The following is a 27,603-nucleotide window of genomic DNA, read 5'->3' on the forward strand; positions in this document are numbered from 1 at the left end:
TAAGTTAAGTGGTTGCTGTCAACATCTCTGCCTCCTTGCCTCTCACATTCGCACCACATGGCCCTTCCCCTGCTCCCTAGTAGCAGCTGAGCTCTGTGGCTCTCTATCCATAGCTCTGGTTAATAAAGTTGCAAAACAATACTTTTCTGCTGCTTCCCTGACTCAAATCGGGGACGGGTCTAGTTGTCCTGAGGTCCGTTCTCAATGGTTTTTAAAAACAAACGTATGCATATTGGGTCCAGGGCTTTCCTGTGTCCATTTCAGAACGGGACCTTTAACCAGGGCTCGCAATTAAGGGGGACGACTGGGCACTATTTTAAAAACATAACATTGGGACAGTTGTGGGACGATAGGCCAGAAAAATATGAAATGCATACAAGTGGTTCCAGTTAATTTTTTTATTTAACCAGGAAAGTCAGTTAAGAACAAACCCTAATGACGCTGGGCCAATTGTGCGCTGCCCTATGGGACTCCCAATCATGGCTGATTGTGATACAGCCTGGAATCCAACCAGGGTCTGTAGTGACGCCTCTAGCACTGAGATGCGGTGCCTTAGACCGCTGCACCACCCTGGAGCCCACTAAAATGTTTAAACACAAAGACAAGACTCACAACATTTAGCTTAAAAGTTCATTAATTATGAATAATTCACATTACAAGCGCAGCAATGTGTTCACTCGTCTCATTCATATGCATGAAAGTTCCATAATGCTATTACACGAGAACAACATTCTCAAACATGCACCTGATGCAAGCGCTTTTTATAATGTGACAGATGGATATACAGCCTAATGGTAGAAACTTAGAGGGAATATCTGAAGATGCAACAATATGACTGTGCCTTACTGCCTTTGGAAAGTAGAAATGCTGGTTTCAATGGTATAATTAGGAAAACTTCATTTTATTTTTCTATGGCCGGATTTTGGCTATAGGCTATTAAAAGCAAGGTAAGCTTGGCCATATAAAACGTCTAGGTTTCAAACAATGATATGGCTGGCTAGGTGTCATATGTAATTATTTAGGTTATGGAAATGTGTAATATTAGAATATCATTCCAATGTTGGGCAAATAGGCATATTAGAATGCACATTTTACTGCCCGCCGGCCTGTCTGTGGGCCCGCCCGCCGGCCCCGAGTTGAGTTTTTGTGTGCTGGGAGTTGCTGTCGCATTTGCATTGTCTATAGACTATGGCTAGCTACTATGGTATTCTAGAGAATATGGTTTTATCTCCCTGACCTGAACCGAATGCACTATAAAATGTGCAAAGTATTTCTGCCTCACGTAGCAACACTGCCTGGCTGGGGGCTGTGCATACGCATGTGAAGAGCTGAGTGACAGATTCATTTTTAGAAATGCGGCGCACGGGCATAAAAGTTGGTTTAATTTACTTGAAACGGAAGTCTACTGTAGTGAGACTTTGTCCTTGTGTTTCTTGGCTATTTACATCGTTTTGTTCACACGCTAGGTTGTTTTTCTATGTTTGAGTTTCAACTGTTAGGGAAGAGAAGACAACGCTTCTACTAGTCAGACCCTCAATCTCACAGTTACAAACAGGACTCAAATCGCATTACCACGGTAACCTCTTGCCCCGTGAACATTTTCTCATGTGATATTTTGGTTAAAAAATGAAATGCAACAATATACCACATTACTTCTTACTAGTAATACATTTGTTTTAATAACATTACAAATGCGCATCTGTTTTGTTGGTGTAATTTTCAGTGGTGTAAAGTACTTAAGTAAAACTACTTTACTATTTATATTTTTGACCACTTTTACTTCACTACATTTAGCTCCCGAGTGGCGCAGCATCTCAGTGCTAGAGGCGTCACTACAGACCCTGGTTCGATCCCGGGCTGTATCTGAAATGGCCGTGATCGGGAGTCCCATAGGGTGCGCACAATTGGCCCAGCGTTGTCCGGGTTAGGCCGGGGTAGGCCGTCATTGTAAAATAAGAATTTGTTCTTAACTGACTTGCCTAGTTAAATAAAGGTTAAATATATATTTTTTAAATAGAATGATGTACTTTTAACTCCATACATTTTCCCTGACACCCAAAAGCAATAGTTATATTTTGAATGCTTAGCAGGACAGGAAGATGGTCCAATTCACACGCTTCTTTTTTATTTGACTAGGCAAGTCAGTTAAGAACATTCTTATTTACAATGACTGCCTACCCCGGCCAAACCCTAACATGCTGACCACACTGCTCGCATCGCGTGAGCGAGCGGTGCAAAATAAATTTACACATACATGTTATTCAATCATTGCACTGCTCGCAAGCATCTGCGTGGCCAGGAGCTAAAATAGAAATTGGTCCTATTTGCGACGCACTGCAAGTCCGGCCTCTCCCATCTCCTCATTTGTTTTTTAGGAGCAATGACATCTCATTGGTTTTTAGGTGCATATACCGACGTGGGTGATTGAAAGATGAACTTAGGTCCACACTCGGTTGTAGTAATGCTGTAAAGTTGATTGTCAACCACCATATGGGGTGGTTAGAGCGTTGTGGTTAGAGCGTTGGGCTAGTAACTGAAAGGTTGCAAGTTCGAATCCCCGAGCTGACAAATCTGTCATTCTGCCCCTGAACAAGGCAGTTAACCCACTGTTCCTAGGCCGTCATTGAAAATAAGAATTTGTTCTTAACTGACTTGCCTAGTTAAATAAAGGTTAAAAAAATTATATATAAGTCCAAAGAAGAAAAAGAAACCTGAAGGTAGGAGAGATGACGAGACAAACTAATTTGGTTTACCGTTTTATATGTGGATTAATTGTCTGAGTAGAGGACCTTGTGCATTTCAGGTAAAATAACAACCCAATGTTTATATACCAGGACAAATTAGCTAGCAACAGCAAGCTAGCTAGCTAAATTGCCATAAATGTTAAATGCTTTTTGACCTGTCCCCAAATTAATATAATTGGTTCAGCGTTTTGTTTTGATATTTCAACCTGGGTGTCCTGATGGCTTCTGGTGTGCGTGAACAAAATCAACTTGTGCGGTTTGGTTTAGCATGTAACCATGCTGGGCCAATTGTGCTGGGCCAATTGTGCGCTGTCCTATAGAACTCGAATCGAACCAGGATCTGTAGTGACGCCTCTAGCACTGAGATGCAGTGCCTTAGACTGTTGCACCACTCGGGAGCCCCAAGAGAACATCCCTGGCATCTCTATTGCCTCTGATCTGACGGACTCACTAAACACATGCTTCATTTGTAAATGATGTCTAAGTGTTGGAGTACGCCCCTGGCTATCTGTAAATAAATAAAAACAAGAAAATGGTGCCGTCTGGTTTGCTTAAAATAAGGAATTTGAAATGGTTTATACTTTTACTTCTGATACTTATGTATATTTTAGCAATTACATTGACTTTTTGGGAAATTTTGGCTCTGAAAAAAAATCTGCCTGCCACAGTGGCTGGTGTACCAAAAATAAATATGTTTTGGTCCTGGCCGTTAGCAAGTGGTGGTGCTCAAAGCGACCATTCTTCAGTGACTGAAGACAGAGGGTGAAGGCTGAGAAACAGGCGCACACACACACGTTCTTTGTTTAATGGGGCAGCTGGTGGTGGAATGTAATGTCTCTAATTTAAGACTATTCAGTAACCAGTTCACAATAACATTGTTCTCGCTTAGATATTGTATACATGTGGTTCGATTAATAATTATAATGTATTAATTGAACAATGTAATGGATGTTTGTCTGTTTTCATTAAGATGCAAAAAAAAAAAATCTTAAATTAAGTTTGAATATAGACCGTATCTGTCTCAAATGGACCAATTACTTTAAAAGCACTGCAAATGACCTAGACTCATGTTGGCATATATAAACATTTAAAAAAGCAAGTGTGAAGGAGCCCTGCCTCCTTCACCATTTTGTCCTCATCATTCAGATTATTCAGATTCAATCATGGAAGTGTTTAGAGCGATTTAAAAAGGGACAATAGATCACTGAGTACCGGGCCGTTAGCAAATTGGGTAGGCCACCCATCAACTGCATTCATTTGTAGAGTTTTGGAAGGGATTACATTGACTGCGGTCATGATTTGTGACTGCCGGTGTGGCGGTAATACGGTCACCGTGACAGCCTAGTGTCAGCGCAATGCCGCTACCAAGCAATTTCCCTACACATCAATTCATTTCAGCTGTATTTGAAAAGAAGTTAACTATTCTACAAAAGATACAAGCCATATGCCTCACCTTTGTTTTTATTTTTTTCTCTGTAATAATAAGCCTGTGTTGACACGTTGTGTTTTAACGGTACCAGAACAGGTCTTGGAGGTGATGGTACCATAATGTTGCATACTGGTGGTGGTTCATATTGGCATCCCTCATCTTTTGTCACACCCGACGTCATGTGTTCCACCTAAACAAAACAAGTACAATGTAAACAGGGGTTAGGAATATTTGCCTAGATACGCTAGCTATTTTCTGTATACTTTGCCAACGGTACAACATTGAACTTCAAGTTCAGCCTTTTCGCAAATCCCATCTTCACTGAAACACTCGTCTGTAATGTGAACCCTGCAGATGCTAGTTTCTGAAGTAACTTTAAACTTTTCATCAGGCTTAATGTTACACTCAGCAAGAAACAGCACCCACTCCAGCAGGAGTCAAAGGTCTTGAGGAAGGCTGTGTTGAAATGCTAACGAATTCTTGGCACATCCTGTTACCGAACAAGATTTGGACATTTCTATAAATAATCAAATCCATAGATCACATAAAACAAACAAAACTCTCAGGCGCGGTGTTCTTGAACATCTAACATTGATCAGAGGGGTGTTCTCAAATCTTTTCGACCCACTGGGAAAAGTAGCGAGCACAATCTCTGGCTTGTATCTCTATGCTGCGGTGGAAACATTGTAGCTGTATTGATCAGTTTTCAGAATTACCAAATAGCTTGTGAGCCAGATAGTTATCAACTTTATGTTGTTGCGAGGTATGCTAAACAATTTTGTGGTGCAGCTAGCTAGCTTACTTCGCATTGCTTCTTCCACTCCATTCCTCCAGGGAGAGAAAAAACAAAACGTACGATAATTACTGCTTATTTAAGAAAAAATAATAAGGTGGAGCATATTGAGAAATGGTTGTAAAAACATAAGAGCCTACTGGTTAAAAAAAAGAATCAAAATAATTGTATAATTCTTGGTAATTTACTGGTGCTATTTTGTCAAATTTTTACATTGAATGTTTTAAGAATATTTTAGTTGTATTTCAAACAAATTCAACCGTACAGGAAAAACGATTGATATTGTGTCCATAAAACGAAGGTCCAGTCTATTCACCAGAGTCCATAGAATACAAAAGATGAGTTTGAACAAAAAGCTAGGCCATTGCAATTGTTGCTGGATTTTACACAAAAGACTGATTTCCCACAGTCAAAGTCCTGCAATAAGAGCTATGACGCTAATGTGTGTAAACTCTTTGGAATTGTAATCATGGGGTAAGGCTGTACAGTCCAATATGAATGTTTTACACACAATAGGTTGACTGGTGAGCTAATGTGGCTCATTTTATAGTGGTTTCAGATAGGGATGTGTCGGTCATGCAAATGATTGCCAGGTTCACGGTATTTGACCGTTAATGAACATGTTTAGCATCTCCGGGCTTCCATGCATACAAGCAGATGATGCACGCCTTTGGAACATTTTACATTTCATAAAGTTGAAAAAAATCTATAATATCACAATATCCATTATTTACTTGTGATAGGCCTATAAACATGGACATGTCTTTGAAATCAAAACAAGGGTTGCATGATGTGACTATTGATGATTTGGAAACATTTTTTAAAGACATGCGCTCTGATCCTGCCCGCAGAGAGCGAGACAATTGCATTGTTGCTTTGCTTGAGTGGCAAGCAAGTTAGGGGATATCTAATCAATGGAAGATGGAATTAAAATAACAGAATTAAAAATGAAATGAGAAAGAAAAGGCTACAACGACCAAAAGCCAACCAGTAGGCTGCTATTAGGCTATAATCTGAATGGAGTTGTGTAGCTAACTGTAGGGCGGTGAGAATCGTAGTTGCGTTATGGCTAGCCTCAATTAGCCTAATTAGCTAGTTTCTCTCGATTTGATGCAGTCAATGAGGTACTATGTAACCGGATGTGATTTATAAATAATGAGCAAGAAGTGAGTCTAGCGCGAGATAAGTGGATGCCGTCTCTCCCTCAGTGCCTGCGCCGGTTTTCCGAGCCTTCCGTGCATGGGTTTGAAGTTTGGGGAAGCTAATTTTCACCATAAAAATGCACCTTTATAATAAAGCATTCCATGCATCCTCACATTTGCAGACGTATGTAAGGTAGCATACTATTCCTAATGTGATGATTAAAGTGGATAGTTATAATTTAGGCCAGAGGTTCCCAAAATGTTTATCTGAAAATTCTCACGACCCCACGTGGGAAAAAAATTATGCCTTGTACGAATTTGCCGACGAGTAGGTGAACCACCACTACCCTTGGTATTATTGGCCAACGTGCAACGGGACGATCTACAATTAAGACTACCCTATCAACTGGACATTTAAAAACTAATATTTTGTGTTTCACCGGGACTTGGCTGAACGATGACACGCATAATATAGAGCTGGCCGTCTTTCGGCAGGACAGAGCAGCTATGTCTGGTAAGACGTGGGGCAGGGGGCATGTGTCTATTTGTCAATAACTGCTGGTGAGCAAAGTCTAATATTTAAGGAGTCTCGAGGTATTACTCACCTGAGGTAGAATACCTCATAAGCTGTAGACCACACATCTATATTTGTAGCCGTCTATTTTCCACCACAAACTGATGCAAGCACTAAGACCGCACTCAACGAGCTGTATAAAGCCACAAGAAAATGCTCATCCAAAAGTGGAGCTCCTAGTGGCCCGGGACTTTAATGCAGGAAACCTTAAATCTGTTTTACCTCACAACTACCAGCATGTCACTTGTGCAACCAGAGGGGAGGGATTTATTTTTTTTAAAGACTCTAGACCACCATTGCTCGATGCATAGAAAGGTCTCCCTCGCCCTCCATTTGGAAAATCTGACCATAATTCTATCTTCCTGATTACAAGCAAAAACTAAAGCAGGAAGTACCAGTGACTCGCTCAATACGGAAGTGGTCAGATGATGTGGATGATACACTACAGGACTGTTTTGCTAGCACAGATTAGAATATGTTCCGGGATTCACCTATTGGCATTGAAGAGGATACCACCTCAGTCACCGGCTTCATCAATAACTGCATCGACGACGTCGTCCCCACAGAGACCGTACGTACATTTTCCAACCAGAAGCCATGGATTACAGGAAACATCCACACTGAGCTAAAGGCTAGAGCTGCCGCTTTCAAGGAGTGGGACACTAATCCGGACGCTTATAAGAAATCCGGCTATGCCACACTGGAGTCGGTGTAGTAGGATTCAATCTTAGTCTTCTATTAACGCTTTGCCTGTTTGATGGTTTGTCTGACACCCGTCGGATGTGGCAGGGCTTGAAAACTATTACGGACTACAAAGGGAAACACAGCCGCGAGTTGCCCAGTGACGTGGGCCTACCAGACGAGCTAAATGCCTTTTATATACTCGCTTCGACGCAAGCAACACTGAAGCATACATGAGCGCACCAGCTGTTCCAGACAACTGTGTGATAATGCTCTCCGTAGCCAATATGAGCAAGACCTTTAAACTGGTCAACCTTCACAAAGCCGCGAGGCCCGATGGATTACCAGGACGTGTACTCATGGCATGTGTGGACCAACTGGCAAGTGTCTTCACTGACATTTTCAACCTCTCCCTGGCCGAGTCTGTAATACCTACATGTTTCAAACAGACCACCATAGTCCCTGTCCCCAAGAAAGCGAAGGTAACCTGCCTAAATGATTACTGCCCCATAGCACTCACATCGGTAGCCATTTAGTGCTTTGAAAGGCTGGTCATGGCTCACATTAACACCATCATGCCAGAAACCCGAGACCCATTCCAATTCGCATACACCCCCCCAACAGATCTACAGATGACGCAATCGCACACCAGACTGCCCTTTCCCACCTGGACAAAAGGAACACCTATGTGAAAATGCTGTTCATTGACTACAGCTCAGCATTCAACACCATAGTGCCCACAAAGCTAAGCTAAGGACCCTGGGACTAAACACCTCCATCCGCAACTGGATCCTGGACTTCCTGACGGGCCGCCCCAGGTGGTAAGGGTAGGCAACAACACATCTGCCACACTGGGGCACTGCTTAGTCCCCTCCTGTACTTCCTGTTCACCCATGACTGCGTGGCCAAGCACGACTCCAACAAGTTTGCTGACAACACCACAGTGGTAGGCCTGGTCACCGACGACGATGAGACAGCCTATAGGGAAGGAGGGGTTCTTGTCCTGGCACCACACTGCGAGACCTGGTAGTGTGGTGCCAGGACAAGAACCCCTCTCTCAATGTGAGCAAGACAAAGGAGCTGATCGTGGACTATAGGAAAAGGAGGACCGAACAGGCCCCCCATTAACATCGACGGGGCTGTAGTGGAGCGGTTCGAGAGTTAAGTTCATTGGTGTCCACATCAACAAACTATCATGGTCCAAACACACCAAGACAGTTGTGAAGAGGGCACGACAACACCTTTCCCACCCCTCAGGAGACTGAAAAGATTTGGCTTGGGTCCCCAAAAAGTTATACAGCTGCAGCATCGAGAGCATCCTGACCGGTTGCATCACGCCTGGTATGGCAACTGCTCAGCATCTGACCCTAAAGCGCTACATGGGGTAATGCGTACGGCCCAGTACATCACTGGGGCCAAGCTTCCTGACATCCAGGACCTATATACACTCCAGTCACACAAGTCAGTCAGACTGTTTTCTCTGCTACCGCACGGCAAGCGGTACCAGAGCACCAAGTCTAGGACCAAAAGGCTCCTTAACAGCTTCTACCCCAAGCCGTAAGACTGTTGAACAACTAATCAAATGGCCACCTGGACAATTTACATAGACATCCCCCCCCCTCCTCTTGTACACTGCTGCTACTCGCTGTTTATTATCTATGCATAGTCACTTTACAAATTACCTCGACTAACCTGTACCCCCGCATTGACTCGGTACTGGTACCCCCTGTATATAGCCTCGTTATTATGTACATTTGTTGTTATTACTTTTTTGATTGAGTCGATTTATTATTTATTTAATAAAATATTTACTAACTCTTTCTTGATCTGCATTGTTGGTTAAGGGCTTGTAAGTAAGAATTTCACGATACCTGTTGTATTCGGCACGTGACAAAATTGTGTACATCCATTGTGAATGACAACAGTTCCCCTCTCAATGTGAAAAATCCTTCCAACACTCCCCCTTGATAACCACCAAGCCTCTGTGAAATTAAACATTGTCATGCTCTGATCCCATATCTCCATATAGTTTTGCAAACAGGCGTGTGCGCAGTGGATATAGTTTGATGTGGTTTAAAATCGAAGTTACTTGCTGCAGTACATCTCCAAGTTCTGTGCTCCGCTCTTTTGCCGCCAGTTGCTCTGTGTATCATACAATGCGTCTATATTGCAGAGGGAGACGCATTCATAACCTTTTAGGGCTAGGGGGCAGTATTGACACGGCTGGATAAAAAACGTACCCGATTTAATCTGGTTACTACTCCTGCCCAGTAACTAGAATATGCATATAATTATTGGCTTTGGATAGAAAACACTCCAAAGTTTCTAAAACTGTTTGAATGGTGTCTGTGAGTATAACAGAACTCAAATGGCAGGTCAAAACCTGAGAAGATTCTGTACAGGAAGTACCCTGTCTGACCATTTCTTGAACTTCTTTGCCATCTCTATCCATTACAAAGGATCTCTGCTATAACGTGACACTTCCTACGGCTCTCAGAAGGCGGCAAAAAGCTGAATCGTAGCTTTGCAGGCTCTGGCTGAAACAAAGTAGCGCGTTTGGGTAGTGGCTGGTTACAGTACTATGAGACTCAGGCTCGTGCCCGCATCGACCGAAAGCTTTCTTTTCCTTTGTCTGTTTACCTAAAAGGAGATTCCCGGTCGGAATATTATCGCTTTTTTACGAGAAAAATTGCATAAAAATGGATTTTAAACAGCGGTTGACATGCTTCGAAGTACGGTAATGGAATATTTAGATTTTTTTTGTCACGAATTGCGCCATGCTCGCGACCCTGATTTACCATTTCGGATAGTGTCTGGAACGCACGAACAAAACGCCGCTATACGGATATAACGATGGATTATTTGGGACCAAACCAACATTTGTTATTGAAGTAGAAGTCCTGGGAGTGCATTCTGACGAAGACAACAAAGGTAATCAAACTTTTGTAATAGTAAATCTGACTTTGGTCAGGGCTAAACTTGGTTGGTGTCTAAATGGCTAGCCGTGATGGCTGGGCTATCTACTGAGAATATTGCAAAATGTGCTTTCACCGAAAAGCTATTTTAAATCGGACATATCGAGTGTATAGAGGAGTTCTGTATCTATAATTCTTAAAATAATTTATGTTTTTTGTGAACGTTTATCGTGAGTAATTTAGTAAATTCACCGGAGGTTTGCTAGTTCTGAACGTCACATGCAAATGTAAAAAGCTGTTTTTTGATATAAATATGAACTTGATTGAACAAAACATGCATGTATTGTATAACAATGTCCTAGGGTTGTCATCTGATGAAGATCATCAAAGGTTAGTGCTGCATTTAGCTGTCTTCTGGGTTTTTGTGACATTATATGCTAGCTTGAAAAATGGGTGTCTGATTATTTCTGGCTGGGTACTCTGCTGACATAATCTAATGTTTTTCTTTCGTGGTAAAGCCTTTTTGAAATCGGACAGTGTGGTTAGATTAACGAGAGTCTTGTCTTTAAATAGCTGTAAAATTGTAATATGTTTGAGAAATTGAAGTAATAGCATTTCTAAGGTATTTGAAAATCGTGCCACTGGATTAGACTGGCTGTTGCGTAGGTGGGACGAATTCGTCCCGCCTAGCCCAGAGAGGATAACTAGAGTGCAGAGGCCTGCCTGCCGTCCCGTGATGGATGCAGCAACATCTGTGCAAAAGCCCACCATTCGATCCCATATGGAATCTGTTTTTCGTCAATATAGCCACACAGCATACTGAACATCCGCTATGTCGTTTCATGCTCGGGAATCGTGAGACGGAACAATATGTCCTCATTAATAGCATCCCCCGACGTATAGCGAACAAAAGTCAATGCATGGGGCATCTCGGCCCTCACAGCTAAAGTCCATTTGGAGAGCATAAGCTGGGTCATTCAGTCAGTTTTTTTCCCCCTAAAGTTCTACTACACTTTATATGACTGGAGACATTAGCAGAATCTTTTTTATACAAAAAAAAGAGACAGGATAGCCTACTCTGCTGACATTGACAAACAGATCAATAAAAACGATATTGTCTGATCCATATAACAGGCCTATGAAAAGAGACAAATACAATGAGGGTCATCTAACCTGGAGGAGGAAATTATTGTCCAAAAACAAACGTGGCACTGACCCAATGATAAAGACTGACTATGCACACCCACTGGGGATATGTCCGATGTTTTCCGCTGGTGCCAATAAGATGGGCTACTGTTCGCTCAATTAAGTTAATCATTTTCCTAACTAAAAGACAGATTGGAATCTGTTCATTGTCTTCTCTTTACAGCAATAGCCAATTTGCTTTCCAAACTGTTTTTCCGCAATTGTATTTTAGATATTGCAATATGCCTGGCTAATCTCAGCTTTTCACTAACAGTCGCAACTCAACAATAATATATTTGGTATTTGCCGCATGCGCTGCCCAAATTGCGGGCCCTTCCGTCTGTAGGCTATGCGATTTAAAAACAGTCCACAGCTTTTTTTTTAAAAGACGCTAATGATCCTCTGTGGACAAATAATGCATTTCTGGTGTAGTAGCCTATTTTTAATTATTTCTTTTATATCTGTAGGGACAGGAGTAAGCTAATTAGGCCATATAATTTTGGCAATTTAATTACATTTACTTTAGGGAAAGCTTAGCTTCCCCTAGACTTGTGGATGTACCGCCTATGCTCCTGTGTCTTTTACACACACGGCCTCCACTCCCCAATAGTCTACAGCTGCTTGCTGTACCTCCCTTTCCGTAATGCCTCCGGTTTAATAACGTAGAAAAACAATTGGCTTTTCTGCTGCTTTTTTGAAATTTATGCATATCAAGTCCGGGGCTTTCCTGTGTCCATTTTCAGAAAGGGGGCTCAAACTCCCATCACCATTTGTCCTCATCATTCAGATTGTTCAAATTCAATCATGAAGTGTTAAAAGAGTGATTAGAGGGACAATGGACCACTGAGTACCAGGCCATTAGTGAGGGCCGTTAGCAAGTTTGGTAGGCTACATCAGCGCCATTCATTTGCAGTTTTGGATGGAATTACATTCTAATATTTAATGTTCAATATGCACAATAAGTTGACTAGTGAGCTAATGTGGCTCATTTAAGTGGATGCAAGAGTCCTGCAATAAGAGCTATGTGTAATCTCTACATAGTTGTTCTGTGGGTGTCACTGAGTACGCTGATACCCCATTTCATGGGTGCACACTATAGGTAAAGCTATACAGTCCCATATGAATGTTTATTACACACAATAGGTTGACTGGTACAATCTGATCTGAATGTCCAATGCACACAATAGACTGACTGGGGAGGTGATTTCCTACAATAAGAGCTATGACACTAATGTGTGTAAACTCTTTGGAATTATATGTGGGTGTCACTGAGTTTCATGGGTGCACTCCATAGGTAACGCTGTACAGTACATACAGTGCTGTGAAAAAGTATTTTCCCCCTTTCTGATTCTCTATTTCTGCATATTGTTTTTTTATACTGAATTATCAGATCTTTTACAAATAAAAAAAAAAGTATACTTTTATTTAATTAACAAAGTTATGCAACACCCAATTGTTTGGTGTTCGCCAGGCATAATGGGACCCATGTCATCCAAAAAGTTGACTCAAGTTTGCCAAAAAGCACCTGGATGATCATCAATACTCTTGGAAGAATGTTCTATGGACAGATGATTCACAAGTATAACTTTTTGGACGACATGGGTCCCATTATGCCTGACTAAAACCAAACACTGCATTCCACAGTAAGAACGTCATACCAACGTACAAGCAAGTGAAAATGTCTAAAAAGCATGACGTTTTACATTTTGGAATGGCCCAGTGCGGCAGGACTTGAAACGAGCAGTTCATGCTTGAAAACCCACAAATGTCGCTGAGTTATAGCAGTTCTGCATGGAAGAGTGGGACACAATTCTTCCAGCAACATGAGAGACTGATCAACAACTACAGGAAGCGTTTGGTTGGAGTCTTTGCTGCTAAAGGTGGCACAACCAGTTAGTGTTAAGGTGCTTTTACTTTTTCACACAGGGACATTGAGTGTTGCATAACTTTGTTTATGACATAAATTAAGTGTTATCTAATATTTGGTTTTGGTTGAAGATCTAATAATTCAGTATCAAAAATATGCAACAGTAGAGAAAATTAGAAAGGGGGCAAATGCATATTCAGTGCTGTGAAAAAGTATGCCCCAAATGTAATTATGCAGAACTTTTTTTTTGTTCCTGTTATATAACATACTTGTTTAGAATTATCTAATCCAAATATGACATTCCATAATTTGTATGTGTTTGAATCAGTATCAATGGGGGACTTATTTTGAAGGCGAATCACTAATTCCACTATTGTGGCTAATCCTTATTGTGGCACGAGATGTCTCCATGCTAGCTTCACGTAGGTGCACATCATTTGGTGGGTGCTTATATTTGTCCTATTTCGTGTGTGTGTATATATGTATGAATCGACAAAGCCATCGGTCACGTGACACTATTCATTCCTATGTGAGACTCAATAGCGCAGTGAAGCCAAATGAAGTCGGTTATGGAGACACAACGTGCAGTTTGAGCTACTCTAGGAAATGAGGTTACAGGCTAGCTCAGTGCTGCCCCCTCATTGATTGACACAAGTTGAAGGTCAACAGGGGTTCTTCATGCTGCCATTAGCAAGTAAATTATTTTGTTTGCGATCTTAAAATAAATCGGTATAAGGACATACATCTGGTGTATTAGAAGCAATTATTTAAACCATGATTGTCTTCTAAACTTTTATATTTACGCCAAGATTTGCATTCACTATGAGGATCCTGTTTTCTGCAAACAATGCCTGCATTACCGCTGTCAGCCTTGAACTAACGTGGCTTCAATGAGAAGGGGCAGTCTTTCTCCCCTTATTAATTCCCATGTGTGAATTGGAAATGTGATTTTTGCATATCCCAATTCTCCCGAGACACCTTAGGAGAGTGGGATCACGGTCAGGGTTAGCTGCTTTTAGCAATGTGGGTGTAAGTACATTCACTAGCGTTGCTTTTAATTGTATTGGGTTGCACAAAAACAGTTTGCGGGAAACCAGAAGTCAAATACAATTCCATTTCAACTTACTGTGCCGGTGGGCAGGACGGTTGGTCATTATGACAGAGGGAATTTAAGACAAAATATCTAAAAGGATCGTATTATTAAACCCTTTCCAAACGTGGGTCTGTTGTAGACTCACTTCCTCTCTGCTTACCTCATGTCAAAATAAAAGTCCTGCATGTGCGCCATATGGACAAAAAAGGAATAACTTGTGATAGACTTATTTTTTATTTGTAAGCAACATTGCGTCACCATCAGTCGAATACAACCACCTACTTTTTCCTAATTTGTGTTGCTCAACTGGAGATGTGGAGACCTTAATGTACTGTGTAGGCTAAATCTGACCACGTTTGGTCGTTTTTTTTTTTTTTTTTGCAGTCGCAAATATATAATATAATTTGGCCACACAAGACACTGGTCTGAATTACATCTGTCTGTGTGTACTAATCCATTGCAGAAGCCGCGAGGATGGCACACCAATATCACCAGTAGTACATTTACCATTAATTCCCATAATTTCTAATCTACAATGTTTGTTTGGTTACGATAATTTTTGTTAATGCATTCAATATTTTATTATTATTATTATTATTATTATTATTATTACAGTCTTACCGTTGTTTGCACTGCGCACAACTTAGGCTACACCTGTGAGGGAAGAAAGTTTGTATTTCAGTCCATTTACAAGTCGTCAATTTACTCATTGTCTTTTGCTAAAATGTGCCTATTTGGAGATCTGATACTATTTCTTATTGTCTTAACTTGCCATCACTGGAGCTTCTCAAAGTAATTTTTTCTTGCTTCAAACAGCAAGTAAACAAAGTCTGTTTTTACATCCATTGAGAATGAAAATAGTTCCTCAACGTAGCCCATTTGAAAAACCAGCTCTCGCCCTTTCGATTACCACTCAGCACGAAAGGGGAAAAATGTAAAATCAAATTGTATTTGTCACATGTGCCGAATACAACAGGTGTAGGTAGACCTTACCGTGAAATGCTTACTTACGAGCCCTTAACCAAATAGAGTTAAGAAAATATTTACTAAATAACTAAAGTAAAAAATAAAAACAATAACAATGAGTCTATATACAGGGGGTACCGGTACCGAGTCAATGTGTGGGGGTACAGGTTAATCGAGGTAATTTGTACATGTATGTTGGGGTAAAGTTACTATGCATAGATCATAAAAGTGAGTAGCAGCAGCGTTAAAAAGGTGGGTGTCAATGCAAATAGTTCAGGTGGCCATTTGATTAATTGTGCTCTGATCTGGTGGAAACCTCATAAAAATAGATCTACCGGATTAATTATTATCCCTTGTGCAAATAACCTACAGCAGTGTCTGTCTGTCCAGAGCTCACTGGTATGGGAAACTCTGAGGGCCCAGAGTATTTTATACAATGTTGCAAGTTTGCTAGCATGAGCTTCCCACCAGACCAAGTTAATACAATGTTTCAAGTTCCTTGCAGACAGGCCATGCATAGCCAATGTGATTTATCAGATTTTTTTTTATTTTTTAAATCAGGATATTTTCTACCTGCAGGCTGCAATGTTTTTATTTGTTGGCTTTATGTAGGCTATTTTTACATGTGTGACTCATTTCAAGAAACTAAGCGTATGTCGTGCGTCACTACTTCAGAGGAGAGCCATTCAAACGTAAGCTTTTTTTTTTTTTTTTGATTATCAAAATGTATTTTGGGGGCAGAAATGCCTTCTTGAACATGTGAACTTTCATGTGCCTTAACGGATTTGTATGCCATCTGTAAATACGAATACAATTGTTACATTACAAGCCTAGTTGGTTTAGACAGGAGCCATGATTGGCTGAGAAATGGGTGGACTGGACATGTCGAGAGATGAGTTCAGATTGGTCTGCCATGTAGCAGGCTTCTGTCTATATCATGAGCTGCTTAGTATGTGTAGGTAATCCTTTCTAACACAGCTTTTTTGAAAGATATCGTGTTGTAGAACTGCAAACGTGTTGCTTTCCACTTTCTGGAGGTCCGAGTTTTGAAATTAGTGGAATACACAGTGGAATCAGAGTATGATAGCTAAGAAGATGGAGAAAATTCGGTCGTTTCTTCAAACCATGGCATCTGTGACAGAGGGAGAAGCGTCCATCCATGTATACGGGTAAGATAGTCTAGCTAGCTACATTTTCAGATATTACATGTTTCTGATTGTCAGTTTGTCAAGTTAAAGCGTACTGTTACGAATAATATTACTAGAAAGATTATAGCCATCTCAGAGCCATTTGCATTACTAGTTATAGCCTACTGTTAGCTATCTAACGTTGAACCTGGTTGGTTAGCTACCTGCAGATTCATGCAAGGTAGTAACGTTATTGGGATTATGGTTCATTGTTTAGCTAGCTACACGTCTAAACAAAAGACTCCATTTCAATAGACTGTTCATGATGTCACTGCGACAACTGTCGCTAGACGTAGCTGGTAAATTCGCTCTGGCTATCTACTCCGATTTCATTGCAGTCGTCTGAGTGTGCCAGAGCACAGAATAACTGACGAATTTACGGACGCTCAACACCCGTTGAGAATATGGCCGGTGTCAGTAAACGTCGACAAAAAAGTGGAAATTGTTGCCAGGTGCACAGTTTGTCACCAACGCTCTGGATTACATATAACCAGCTCTGTTAGGGCGAGTAAAATGATTGGTTTGCTTTTCCCTCATTTGTGTCTGGAAGTAGCAAGCTGGCCAACGTTAGCTTGGGTGCTGTTAGGTCAGAACGCTCAGATCAACCCTACTCCTTGGCCAGAGCGTCCAGTGTGCGCTCAACACTCCGAATTTACGAACTGATAATCTGACAACACTCTGAGCACACTCTGGCACTCCAGATCGAATTTATGAAAACACCCGTAGTATAAACCAGCCTTTAGTCTTGACATCTTTGGTTGTTTTGTACATGGCCTGACATGTGAATCCTTAAAGAGCTGGGTGGGGCTAAAGCTTAAGAGTGTGTGAACAATGCTGAAAGGGTGTAGACTAGGTATGCATGATATAATCGGTAAGCATATCGGAATCGGACGATATTAGCTAAAAATGCCAACATCTGCCCGATGACTTGTTTAACGCCAATGTGCAGAACCAATGTCAAAGCTGACGTACATATCTATATAACGTAGGTAGATGACGTAATGAAAATACTGTGCTACACATGCAACACAGCATTCCTAACCTAGCCCACAATGTCTGCTGTGTGGATCTATTTTGAAGTTTCAAAGGAAGATAAAAAGGCCAAATGCAACGTTTGTGCTGCTATTATTTCCCAAGGGAAGAAAGTGAAATCTTTCAATACCACAAACCTAATTACTCATTTGAAAGTGCATCACCCCTAGACATTCATCGACTACAAAAGCAGAAAAAAACTAGGCGCACACTTCCAACAACTAAACAAGTTCAAGTCGAGCAGTCATTTGAAAGAGTAAGAACATTTCAGCGAGACGACAACTCAAAGCCAAAATCCATTAATGCCAAGATAATCTAATTCATTGCCCTTGAAAATCAACCGTTCTCTGTCGTGGATGATGTTGGCTTTCGCAGACTGGTCGAGCACCTCGAGCCCCGGTACACACTGCCAAGTAGGCACTATTTTTCAAATGTTGCCCAACAGGAGTTACACAGTCTTGTTGAAACGCACACCCATGAGCTACTTGCTATGGGCGTCACTTTTATTAGCTTCACGACTGACATTTGGACCAGCAATGTTAGCCCCACGAGCATACTGAGTCTGACCGCACAGTGGGTCGTCGAGGATTTTGTACTGAGGAAACCCGTATTGCATTCTCAAGAATGTGCTGGTTCTCATACCGCTGCTGCCATTTCAATGGCATTTGAGAACATGAACACACTCCTAGCTCCATTCGAACAACTGACTCGAGAAATAATCTCAACTGCGTCTGCAACAGAAGTGAAACCCTCTGTCATGGCATTGAAATGCCTGCCCAACAAAACTGCCGACAGACCATGGGGTTAAAACTTGCAAAGTACTCTACTACTGTGAACAAGTGATTCAGTGGCATTCTCTCTGAGCCTTTCTCCTGTGTCGCCACCATGCTCGGTACAAGGACCGCTACTTTGATGAAGACAAGAAACAGGGTTTACGTGAAATGTTAGACACTGCTGGACAAGATGGAAACGGACAGTGACAGTGCGCACCGACAAAGAGGACCCACGACAGAAGAGGCCATGGAAAGATGGAGCTGAAACTTCACTGCTTGACATGTATGATGAAATCCTGGTTGAATGAAACGACTGAACAAAACAGCACAGCAAATAGTTGAAGAATAAATATGTTTTACTGGTAATGGAGACATATGTAAATGCCAACAAAATAACTTTTTGGTCAGTGTGTGTGTGTGTTTCAACTATTTAACTGTAGTAGAATGCTTAAGGCTGCTAAAATTTTAAATATCGTTTATCGGGATCAGGTTTTTTGGCAAGGAAAATATTGGGTATCGGACAAAAATGTAATATCGGTGCATCCCTAGTGTAGACAAAGAAGAGCTCGCCAGTAGGTGTACCAAAACATTCAAGGGCCATTTTCTCAAAAGTGAGATTAGAAGTTTCTGCTTTGAAAGTTGATAAATACTTTCAACTGTAGTGTATGATATACCATTTTCTAGATCTGAGTCTCTACTTTCTTCCAACGTAAAAAAAAAAAAACAGGAATATTTAGAATTAGGGATGCCACCCGTTAGATAAAATATGGAACGGTTCCGTATTTCACTGAAATAATAAAAGTTTCGTTTTCGAAATGATAGTTTCCGGATTTGACCATATTAATGACCAAAGGCTCGTATTTCTGTGTGTTATTACGTTATAATTAAGTCTATGATTTGATATTTGATAGAGCAGTCTGAGCGATGGTAGGCAGCAGCAGGCTCGTAAGCATTCATTCAAACAGCACTTTCGTGCGTTTTGCCAGCAGCTCTTTGCAATTCTTCAAGCATTGCGCTATCAACTCCCAAGATTAGGCTGGTGTAACCGATGTGAAATGGCTAGCTAGTTAGCAGGTGCACGCTAATAGCGTTTCAAACGTCACTCGCTCTGAGACTTGGAGTAGTTGTTCCCCTTGCTCTGCATGGGTAACACTGCTTCGAGGGTGGCTGTTGTCGATGTGTTCCTGGTTCAAGCCCAGGTAGGAGCGAGGAGAGGGACGGAAGCTATACTGTTACACTGGCAATACTAAAATGCCTAATAAGAACATCCAATAGTCAAAGGTATATGAAATACAAATCGTATAGAGAGAAATAGTCCTATTACAACCTAAAACTTCTTACCTGGGAATATTGAAGACTCATGTTAAAAGGAACCACCAGCTTTCATATGTTCCCATGTTCTGAGCAAGGCACTTAAATGTTAGCTTTCTTACATGGCACATATTGCACTTTTACTTTCCTCTCCAACACTTTGTTTTTGCATTATTTAAACTAAATTGAACATGTTTCATTATTTATTTGAGGCTAAATTGATTTTATTGATATATTAAGTTAATAACTTCATTCAGTATTGTTGTAATTGTCATTATTACAAATACAAATAAATGTTTTTTTTTTTTTTTTAAATATAAATCGGCCCCAATAATCGGTATTGGGAAAAAAATATATATATCATAATCGGTCGACCTCTAACAAACATTATTGGGGACAGACAGACAACAGCAAAGTGCAAGAAGGTAGAGACAACAATACATATTGCGAAGCAGCCACAACTGTCAGTAAGTGTCCATGATTGAGTCTTTGAATGTATTTATTTTTATTTAACTAGGCAAGTTAATTGAGAACAAATTCTTATTTACGATGACGGCCTTGAATGAGCGCGTTCCAGTCGCTAGCTGCAGCAAACTGAAACGAGGAGCGACCCAGGGATGTGTGCGCTTTGGCGACCTTTAACAGAATGTGACTGGCAGAAAGGGTGTTGTATGTGGAGGATGAGGGCTGCAGTACATATCTCAGATAGGGGGGTGTGAGGCCTAAGAGTGTTTTATAAATAGGCATCAACCAGTGGATCTTGCGGCGGGTATACAGAGATGACCAGTTTACAGAGTAGTATAGAGTGAAGTGATGTGTCCTATAAGGAGCATTGGTTGCAAATGTGATGGTCGAATGGTAAAGAACGTCTAGCCGCTCGAGAGCACCCTTACCTGCCGCTCTATATATTATGTCTCCGTAATCTAGCACGGGTAGGATGGACATCTGAATCATGGTTAGTTTGGCAGCTGTGGTGAAAGAGGGGCGATTACGATAGAGGAATTAAGAGCAGATTCAACCTTTGCCTGCAACTTTGATATGTGCTGAGAGAAGGACAGTGTACCATCTAGCCATACTCCCAAGTACTTGTATGAGGTGGCTACCTCAAGCTCTAAACCTTCAGAGGCAGTAATCACACCGGTGGGGAGAGGGGCATTCTTACCAAATCACATTACCTTTGTTTTGGAGTAGCTAGCTAGATAGCTAAAAGCTAGGCTATACTGTAGCTAGCAACCTTCCACTAATAATTATCAAAAACAAACGTCATTACCATCAAACTTAAAACGGGAGGCAACAGACATTATATAATTTGCTTAACAGCCAATGTGTATTATTTAACATTACTAATACAATAGTATTCACTTATATAGGAATGGGCAATTGTTTACAAGTCGCTAGCTATCACCTAAAACCACATTTTCATCTTCTCTGGTTTGGTAACTACCTGTTCTTCAACGGACTCTAGCTGGACTGAAGACCACGCAAAGTTTCGAAAATGTCAAAGTATGTGGCATCCGTAACGCAACGCGGCATTGCATTTCCACACAGTTGTGGGCTCTCCATTGAAATGCATGACATCCTGCGCAATGTAATGGAGTGCTCATGGGTAATGTGAACTAGGCTTGAGATTCAATTGGCGGCACAAGCCCATTCGCGCTGAGTTGAGACGCACAAATGAGGAAAAGGTTGGTGGTTGTATTCGATATAAGTTTGTATTAAAAGTATGAATTTCAGCACCCTTCTGAAAGACTGCAGTTGTACAGAACAAACATAGGTACAGGTAAGCGTTTTCAGAATTGACTGTATCGACTGATGGTGACTCAATGTTGTTGCTTGCAAATCGCGCAATACTCAACTCCACCAAGATTTAAGGTCATGTCTACACTTAACAGTTCATGCAGCTTTTGTATTTGGAGTTCTGATCATGGAATTCCAAACATGTCATGCTTCTACACATACATTTAAATGTGTCAACGATGTCCACATTGCGTCCGGCTTACATTTTCCTGCGCTATATTCAAATGTCTGTGAGCATTCTGCAAGTGGTTGAACAGTCTAAATCTAACAACTTGATCAGTGGTGTAAAATGCTTTAAAGTACTACTTAAGTAGTGTTTTAAAAAAATATATATTTTGACTGCTTTTACTTTTCACTCCAAACATTTTCCCTGACACCCAGAAGTACTTGTTACATTTTCAATGCTTAGCAGGACAGGAAAGTGGTCCAATTCACTCACTTATCAAGAGAACATCCCTGGTTACCCCAACTGCCTCTGATCTGGAGGACTTACTAAACACAAATGCTTAGTTTGTAAATGATGTCTGCGTGTTGTAGTGTGCCCCTGGCTATCGGTAAATTTAAAAATAAAAAACGTTGTGCCGTCGTATCTTATTATAAGCTATTTGAAATGATTTATACTTTCTTTTGATACTTAAGTATATTTAAAACCAAATACTTTTACTGAAGTAGTATTTTTCTTGGTGACTTTCACTTGAGTAATTTTCTATTAGGGAATCTTTACTTTTAATCAAGTATGACAATTGGGCACTTCTTCCACCACTGAACTTGAGGGCAGTTGCCAACTACTGTATATAGCAACTAGCCAGCAAGCTAGCTAACAAAGCTAAAGGGATTGGAAACAGGTTAGCATAACTCTAGCCAAACAAAACATATGTCTAAATAAACTATAATGCATGAAGCCAGCAAACACGTTCCTCAAACATTAGGCACGTATTTCCTCCAACGTTTGATGAAAAAACGAGTTTTTCAAAGACACTGAGCGGAGAGCGCCCCCTGTATGCGCTTTATCCAGGTGTACATTACAGGATTTTGCCCCGGTTCAGCTGTCCTAGACAAGTTTTTGAGATCGGAGACAAAATCCCTATGTCGTTGCCTACTCGGATCTCGAGGTCGTCACTGAGGCTATTTTATTTAGAGCGGGTCTGAGGTGATATCTGAGGGTTACCGATGTCTTCGAGCAGTCCCACTTCCAGACGTCCCGATGAAATCAAACATGTTTGAACATATCGGCACAAAAAAAGAGAAGCCAGTAAGATGACGTTTCGCATTGTTTTCCCCGTTGTTTTTGCTAGCTAGCTAATTATCAACTAACGTTAGTTAGACAAACTTACCGATACTTCATGAATCGGAAAAATAGTTGGGATGGCGTCCGGTTTCAGAACAAATAGTTTGGCATACCCCATTGACTTCGGCCCCCAATTTAGAAACGAATCCCTGTTGAAATGCGCGCTGCAAATTCGTGTTGTAGTACCGATATGCACATCTGGATTCGAAGTAAAAAGAAACTGCACCCACTGTCTTCTGATTTCAGGGTCTTTAGGAAGACTGTGTAAAGTATCAGTCCTGGCTTTGGAACAACCAAGAAAGCTGCAAGTAGTTACCGGCGGTATGTGCGACATGGTGGAGCGGCTGTCAGCTAACGTTACTGTTTACATTCTTCAACTACAAGTCTGTTAGGTTTGGGGAAGGGGGGGTGTACAAAGTGCATGCACTATTCTGATTACGTAGTGCTACCGCCACCGCATGGACTGGAGTTTTCAAATAATCCAATGTCCTTAACTACCCCATGTCTCCAACATATTGTAGCGCGGTAGCTAGCTAGCTGGCTAACATTAACCCCCCCTTTCAACATTGTTTTAGGACTTTCACGATTGCTGCTAGCAAAGACTGATTATGATTGATTGTGTTGATGTGCATCAGCATTACAAGATATAGCATGTCCTTTACATTATCTAGCTAAACTTACTACTTGGTTGGTTGCCGCTGCCGGGTGCAAGATGGATGGGACAGAACCTTGTTGGAGGATCAAGCTCTTAGCAAATCCACTTGTGTACCTATCCTGATTTGCAATGCAGTCCGATGAGAAGTGTGCTGTGCATATGCGCAGGTACTGACTGAACTTCTCTGGCACTTGATTATTAAAAATAAATTTAAGCCAAATCAGACGAAGTGTCTGTTCTGATGGAAGACCATGCAAAGAAACATTTTCAGCCTTGCAGCCACCTACTGCACAAACTATCTCTCTCTTGCTTTTGCTTGTCATTAGTTAAAATTAAATCACAGATGAAAGGGAAAGTAATCAATATATTTGTCAACGCCAACAATGAGACATTCAAGGTAACTAGCACTGGAGCCTGATGGGATAGTTCCATTGAAGTATAAAACGTTGCTTTACCAGCTCCTGTCAAGCAGGCAACAATAAATAAGTACTTCCGAGTCACGGATTTTTGGACTAATTTAGAATAAGAGTCCCGTCCAGTATACTTTTGTAAATGAAAAATGAAGGTGAAAATTATGGAAATGTGCACATCGATATATTTTACTCTAGTTATCATACAAATAATTAAGTATTTATTAGCGATATTATGTAATTTATTTTTTCAAGCCTAAATGGTCAACATTGTTTTTTGTGTGTACTCCTATAATTTATTGCACCATACACAATTTTCTGTACTTTGTGTTGGAGTTAAAGCTGTATCCATTCTACTCCAAGCTCTTCTAGTTTCCAAATCCACAGAATTTACACCAAGAGGAGCATCCCTACTCATTCTGCGGCCCTTAGAGTGGCCTATCAGCCTAAATCCAATAGTTTTTTTCATATTGGACATGCATATTGCGTAAACAATATTATGTATGTTGTGTCGCAGCAAAATGGAGGTCAATTCTACTCAGAAGCACTTCTGGTTTCCAAATCCAGAGTTTACACCCAGAGGAGCGTGCCTGCTCATTTTGCGGCCCTTAAAAAGGTTGCCAATCTGCTTCAAAATGTTTATATTGGACATACAGTACCAGTCAAAAGTTTGGACACAAATATTAATTCAAGGGTTTTTCTTTATTTTTACTATTTTCTACATTGTAGAATAATAGTGAAGACATCAAAACTATGAAATAACATATATGGAATCATGTAGTAACAAAAAAAGTGTTAAAGTAGCCACCCTTTGCCTTGACAGCTTTGCACATGCTTGGCACTCTCTCAACCAACTTCAATTTCTTTCACCTGGAATGCATTTCAATTAACAGCTGTGCCTTGTTAAAAGTTAATTTGTGGAATTTCTTTCCTTAATGCGTTTAAGCCAATCAGTTGTGTTGTGACAAAGTAGGGTAGGTATACAGAAGATAGCCCTATTTGATAAAATACCAAGTCTATATTGTAGCAAGAACAGCTCAAATAAGAAAAGAGAAATGACAGTCCATCATTGCTTTAAGACATGAAGGTCAGTCAATGCGGTAGGTGTGTCCAAACTTTTGACTGGTAGTGTACATATTTCACATATTGGACATACATATTGAATTGTACAAAATTCAGACCCCTTGACTTTTTCCACATTTTGTTTTGTTAGAGCCTTATTCTAAAATTGATTAAATAAATAAAAAAATCCTCAATCTACACACAATACCCTATAATGACAAAGCGAAAACGGGTCTTAAGAAATGTTTGCAAATGTATTACAAGTATAAAAACATACCTTATTTACATAAGAATTCAGACCCTTTGCTGTGAGACTTGAAATTGAGCTCTGGTGCATCCTGTTTCCATTGATCATCTTTGAGATGTTTCTACAACTTCATTGGAGTCCACTTTTGGTAATTCAATTGATTGGACATGATTTGGAAAGACACACACCTGTCTATATAAGGTCCCACAGTTGACAGTGCATGTCAGAGCAAAAACCAAGCCACGAGGTTGAAGACATTGTCCAAAGAGCTCTGAGACAGGATTGTGTCGAGGCACAGATCTGGGGAAGGGTACCAAAAAATGTCTGCAGCATTGAAGGTCCCCAAGAACACAGTAGCCTGCATCAATTTTAAATGGAAGAAGTTTGGAACCACCAAGACTCTTCCTAGAGCTGGCCGCCCGGCCAAACTGAGCAATTTGGGGAGAAGGGCCTTGGTCAGGGAGGTGACCAAGAATCCGATGGTCACTCTGACAGAGCTCCAGAGTTCCTCTGTGGAGATTTGAGAACCTTCCAGAAGGACAACCATCTCTGCAGCACTCCACCAATCAGGCCTTTATGGTAGAGTGGCCAGACAGAAGCCACTCCTCAGTAAAAGGCACTTGACAACCCGCTTGGAGTTTGTCAAAAGGCACTTAATGGACTCTCAGACCATAAGAAAAAATATTCTCTGGTCTGATGATGTCAAGATTGTATCTCTTTGGCCTGAATGCCAAGCGTCACATCCAGAGGAAACCTGGCACCATCCCTACGGTGAAGCATGGTGGTGGCAGCATCATGCTGTGGGGATGTTTTTCAGCAGCAGGGACTGGGAGACTAGTCAGGATCGAGGGAAAGATGAACAGGGCAAAGCACAGAGATCCTTGATTAAAACCTGCTCCAGAGCGCTCAGGACCTCAGACTGGGGTGAATGTTCATCTTCCAACAGGACAACGACCCTAAGTACACAGCCAAGACAATACAGGAGTGGCTTCGGGTCAAGTCTCTGAATGTCCTTGAGTGGCCCAGCCAGAGCCCGGACTTGAACCCGATCGAGCTTATAGCATCATAACCAAGAAGACTCAAGGCTGTAATCGCTGCCAAAGTTGCTTCAACAAAGTACTGAGGCCTCTGAATACGTATGTACATTTTTCTACATAAGACCGAATCCAGGTGGTGAGTCACGTATGATATTTTGGTTTTTATTTTTAATACACTTGCAAAAAATTCAGACCCTGTTTTTGCTTTGTCATTATGGGGTATTGTGTGGAGATTTTAGGGAAGAATACGATTTAATACATTTTAGAATAAGGCTGTAACGTAACAAAATGTGGAAAAAGTAAAGGGTCTGAATACTTTCCGAATGCACTGTATCTGTAAGGTCCCTCTATCGAGCCGTGAATTTCAAACACAGATTCAACCACAAAGACCAAGGGAGGTTTTCCAATAAAGAAAGGCGCCGATTGGTATATGTGTAACAAAATAAACATTGAATATCATTTTGAGAAACAATTATATTTTATCCATTTTGAATTCAGGCTGTCACACAAAATGTGGAATAAGTAAAGGGGTATAAATACTTTCTGAAGGCGCTGTATGTCCAAAATGAAAAACAGATTTTATTTAGGCTGATGGGCCACTCTAAGCCCTGCAGAATGAGCAGTGACGCTCCTCTGGGTCTAAACTCTGTGGATTTGGACAGTAGCAGTGCTCCTGCGTAGAATGGAGCCCCCCTTTACTGCGACACAATGATGTAACGTGCAATATATATGTCCAATATGAAAAACATACTGAACATCGTGCAGTAACAATAGGATTTAAACTTTTTTTCTAAAGTCGATTAATATAATTATAAGATTAATATTGTGTCACGACTTCCGCCGAAGTCGGTCCCTCTCCTTGTTCGGGCGGCGTTCGGCGGTCGACGTCACTGGCCTTCTAGCCATCGCCGATCCACTTTTCATTTTCCATTTGTTTTGTCTTTGTTTTACACACTTGGTTTCAATTCCCCAATTACATGTTCCTTATTTAACCCTGTTTTCCCCATGATTTTTGTGCGTGATTGTTTTATGTATGTTCGGTCCGTTATTGTGGGCTTGGTATTACAACATGTTATTTGGAATATTTGAGTGAAGTTACTTGTGTTACTCATCTCTGCTGTCCTGCGCCTGACTCCTCTGCACCAGCTACACCCAGACCACTACATATTGTTATTACTAGTGTTATTAATAAGAGCATTATAATTACTGTTTTGTTGTATTACTTTTGTTACCATAACTTTGTAGTAATCATTACTTTTAATGTTGTTAACAATAATGTCAATGCTATAATATTATTTGTGCTATAGCGGTGCCAATTTTTTTTTCCTTTTTTGATACTGTTAAACATTTCCTCAACATGTAATGAATTTCAAACATTACCATTTTCATTGCGGGACTTTTTATTTTGAATGGAA

At 40.9% G+C, this 27,603-nt stretch overlaps 2 protein-coding genes across 6 annotated transcripts in view; one reads left to right on the plus strand and one right to left on the minus strand.

The window, feature by feature from the left end:
* LOC106567364 (uncharacterized) overlaps positions 1–23,894 on the minus strand; it is a 32,232-nt gene extending 8,338 nt beyond the window's left edge. Inside the window, exons 1-2 of one of the 5 annotated variants that reach the window (XM_014136517.3) lie at positions 23,459–23,894; positions 4,198–4,363 (exon numbers count right to left, since the gene is read on the minus strand). In XM_014136517.3, the coding sequence (XP_013991992.3) occupies positions 4,198–4,363; positions 23,459–23,755 (463 nt within the window). In that variant the 5' untranslated portion in view covers positions 23,756–23,894. Of the gene's footprint in view, positions 1–4,197; positions 4,364–21,136; positions 21,457–22,823; positions 23,182–23,458 lie in introns of those variants that run through there. The other 4 variants (XM_014136518.3, XM_014136519.3, XM_014136520.3 and 1 more) reach the window with 4 other exon arrangements.
* LOC106567362 (uncharacterized) overlaps positions 1–27,603 on the plus strand; it is an 85,971-nt gene that overhangs the window by 23,190 nt on the left and 35,178 nt on the right. The window lies entirely within an intron of this gene.

This window comes from Salmo salar, chromosome 13 (genome assembly GCF_965601325.2).
Source record: "Salmo salar chromosome 13, fSalSal1, whole genome shotgun sequence".
In the NCBI taxonomy this organism is placed as follows: Eukaryota; Metazoa; Chordata; class Actinopteri; order Salmoniformes; family Salmonidae; genus Salmo; species Salmo salar.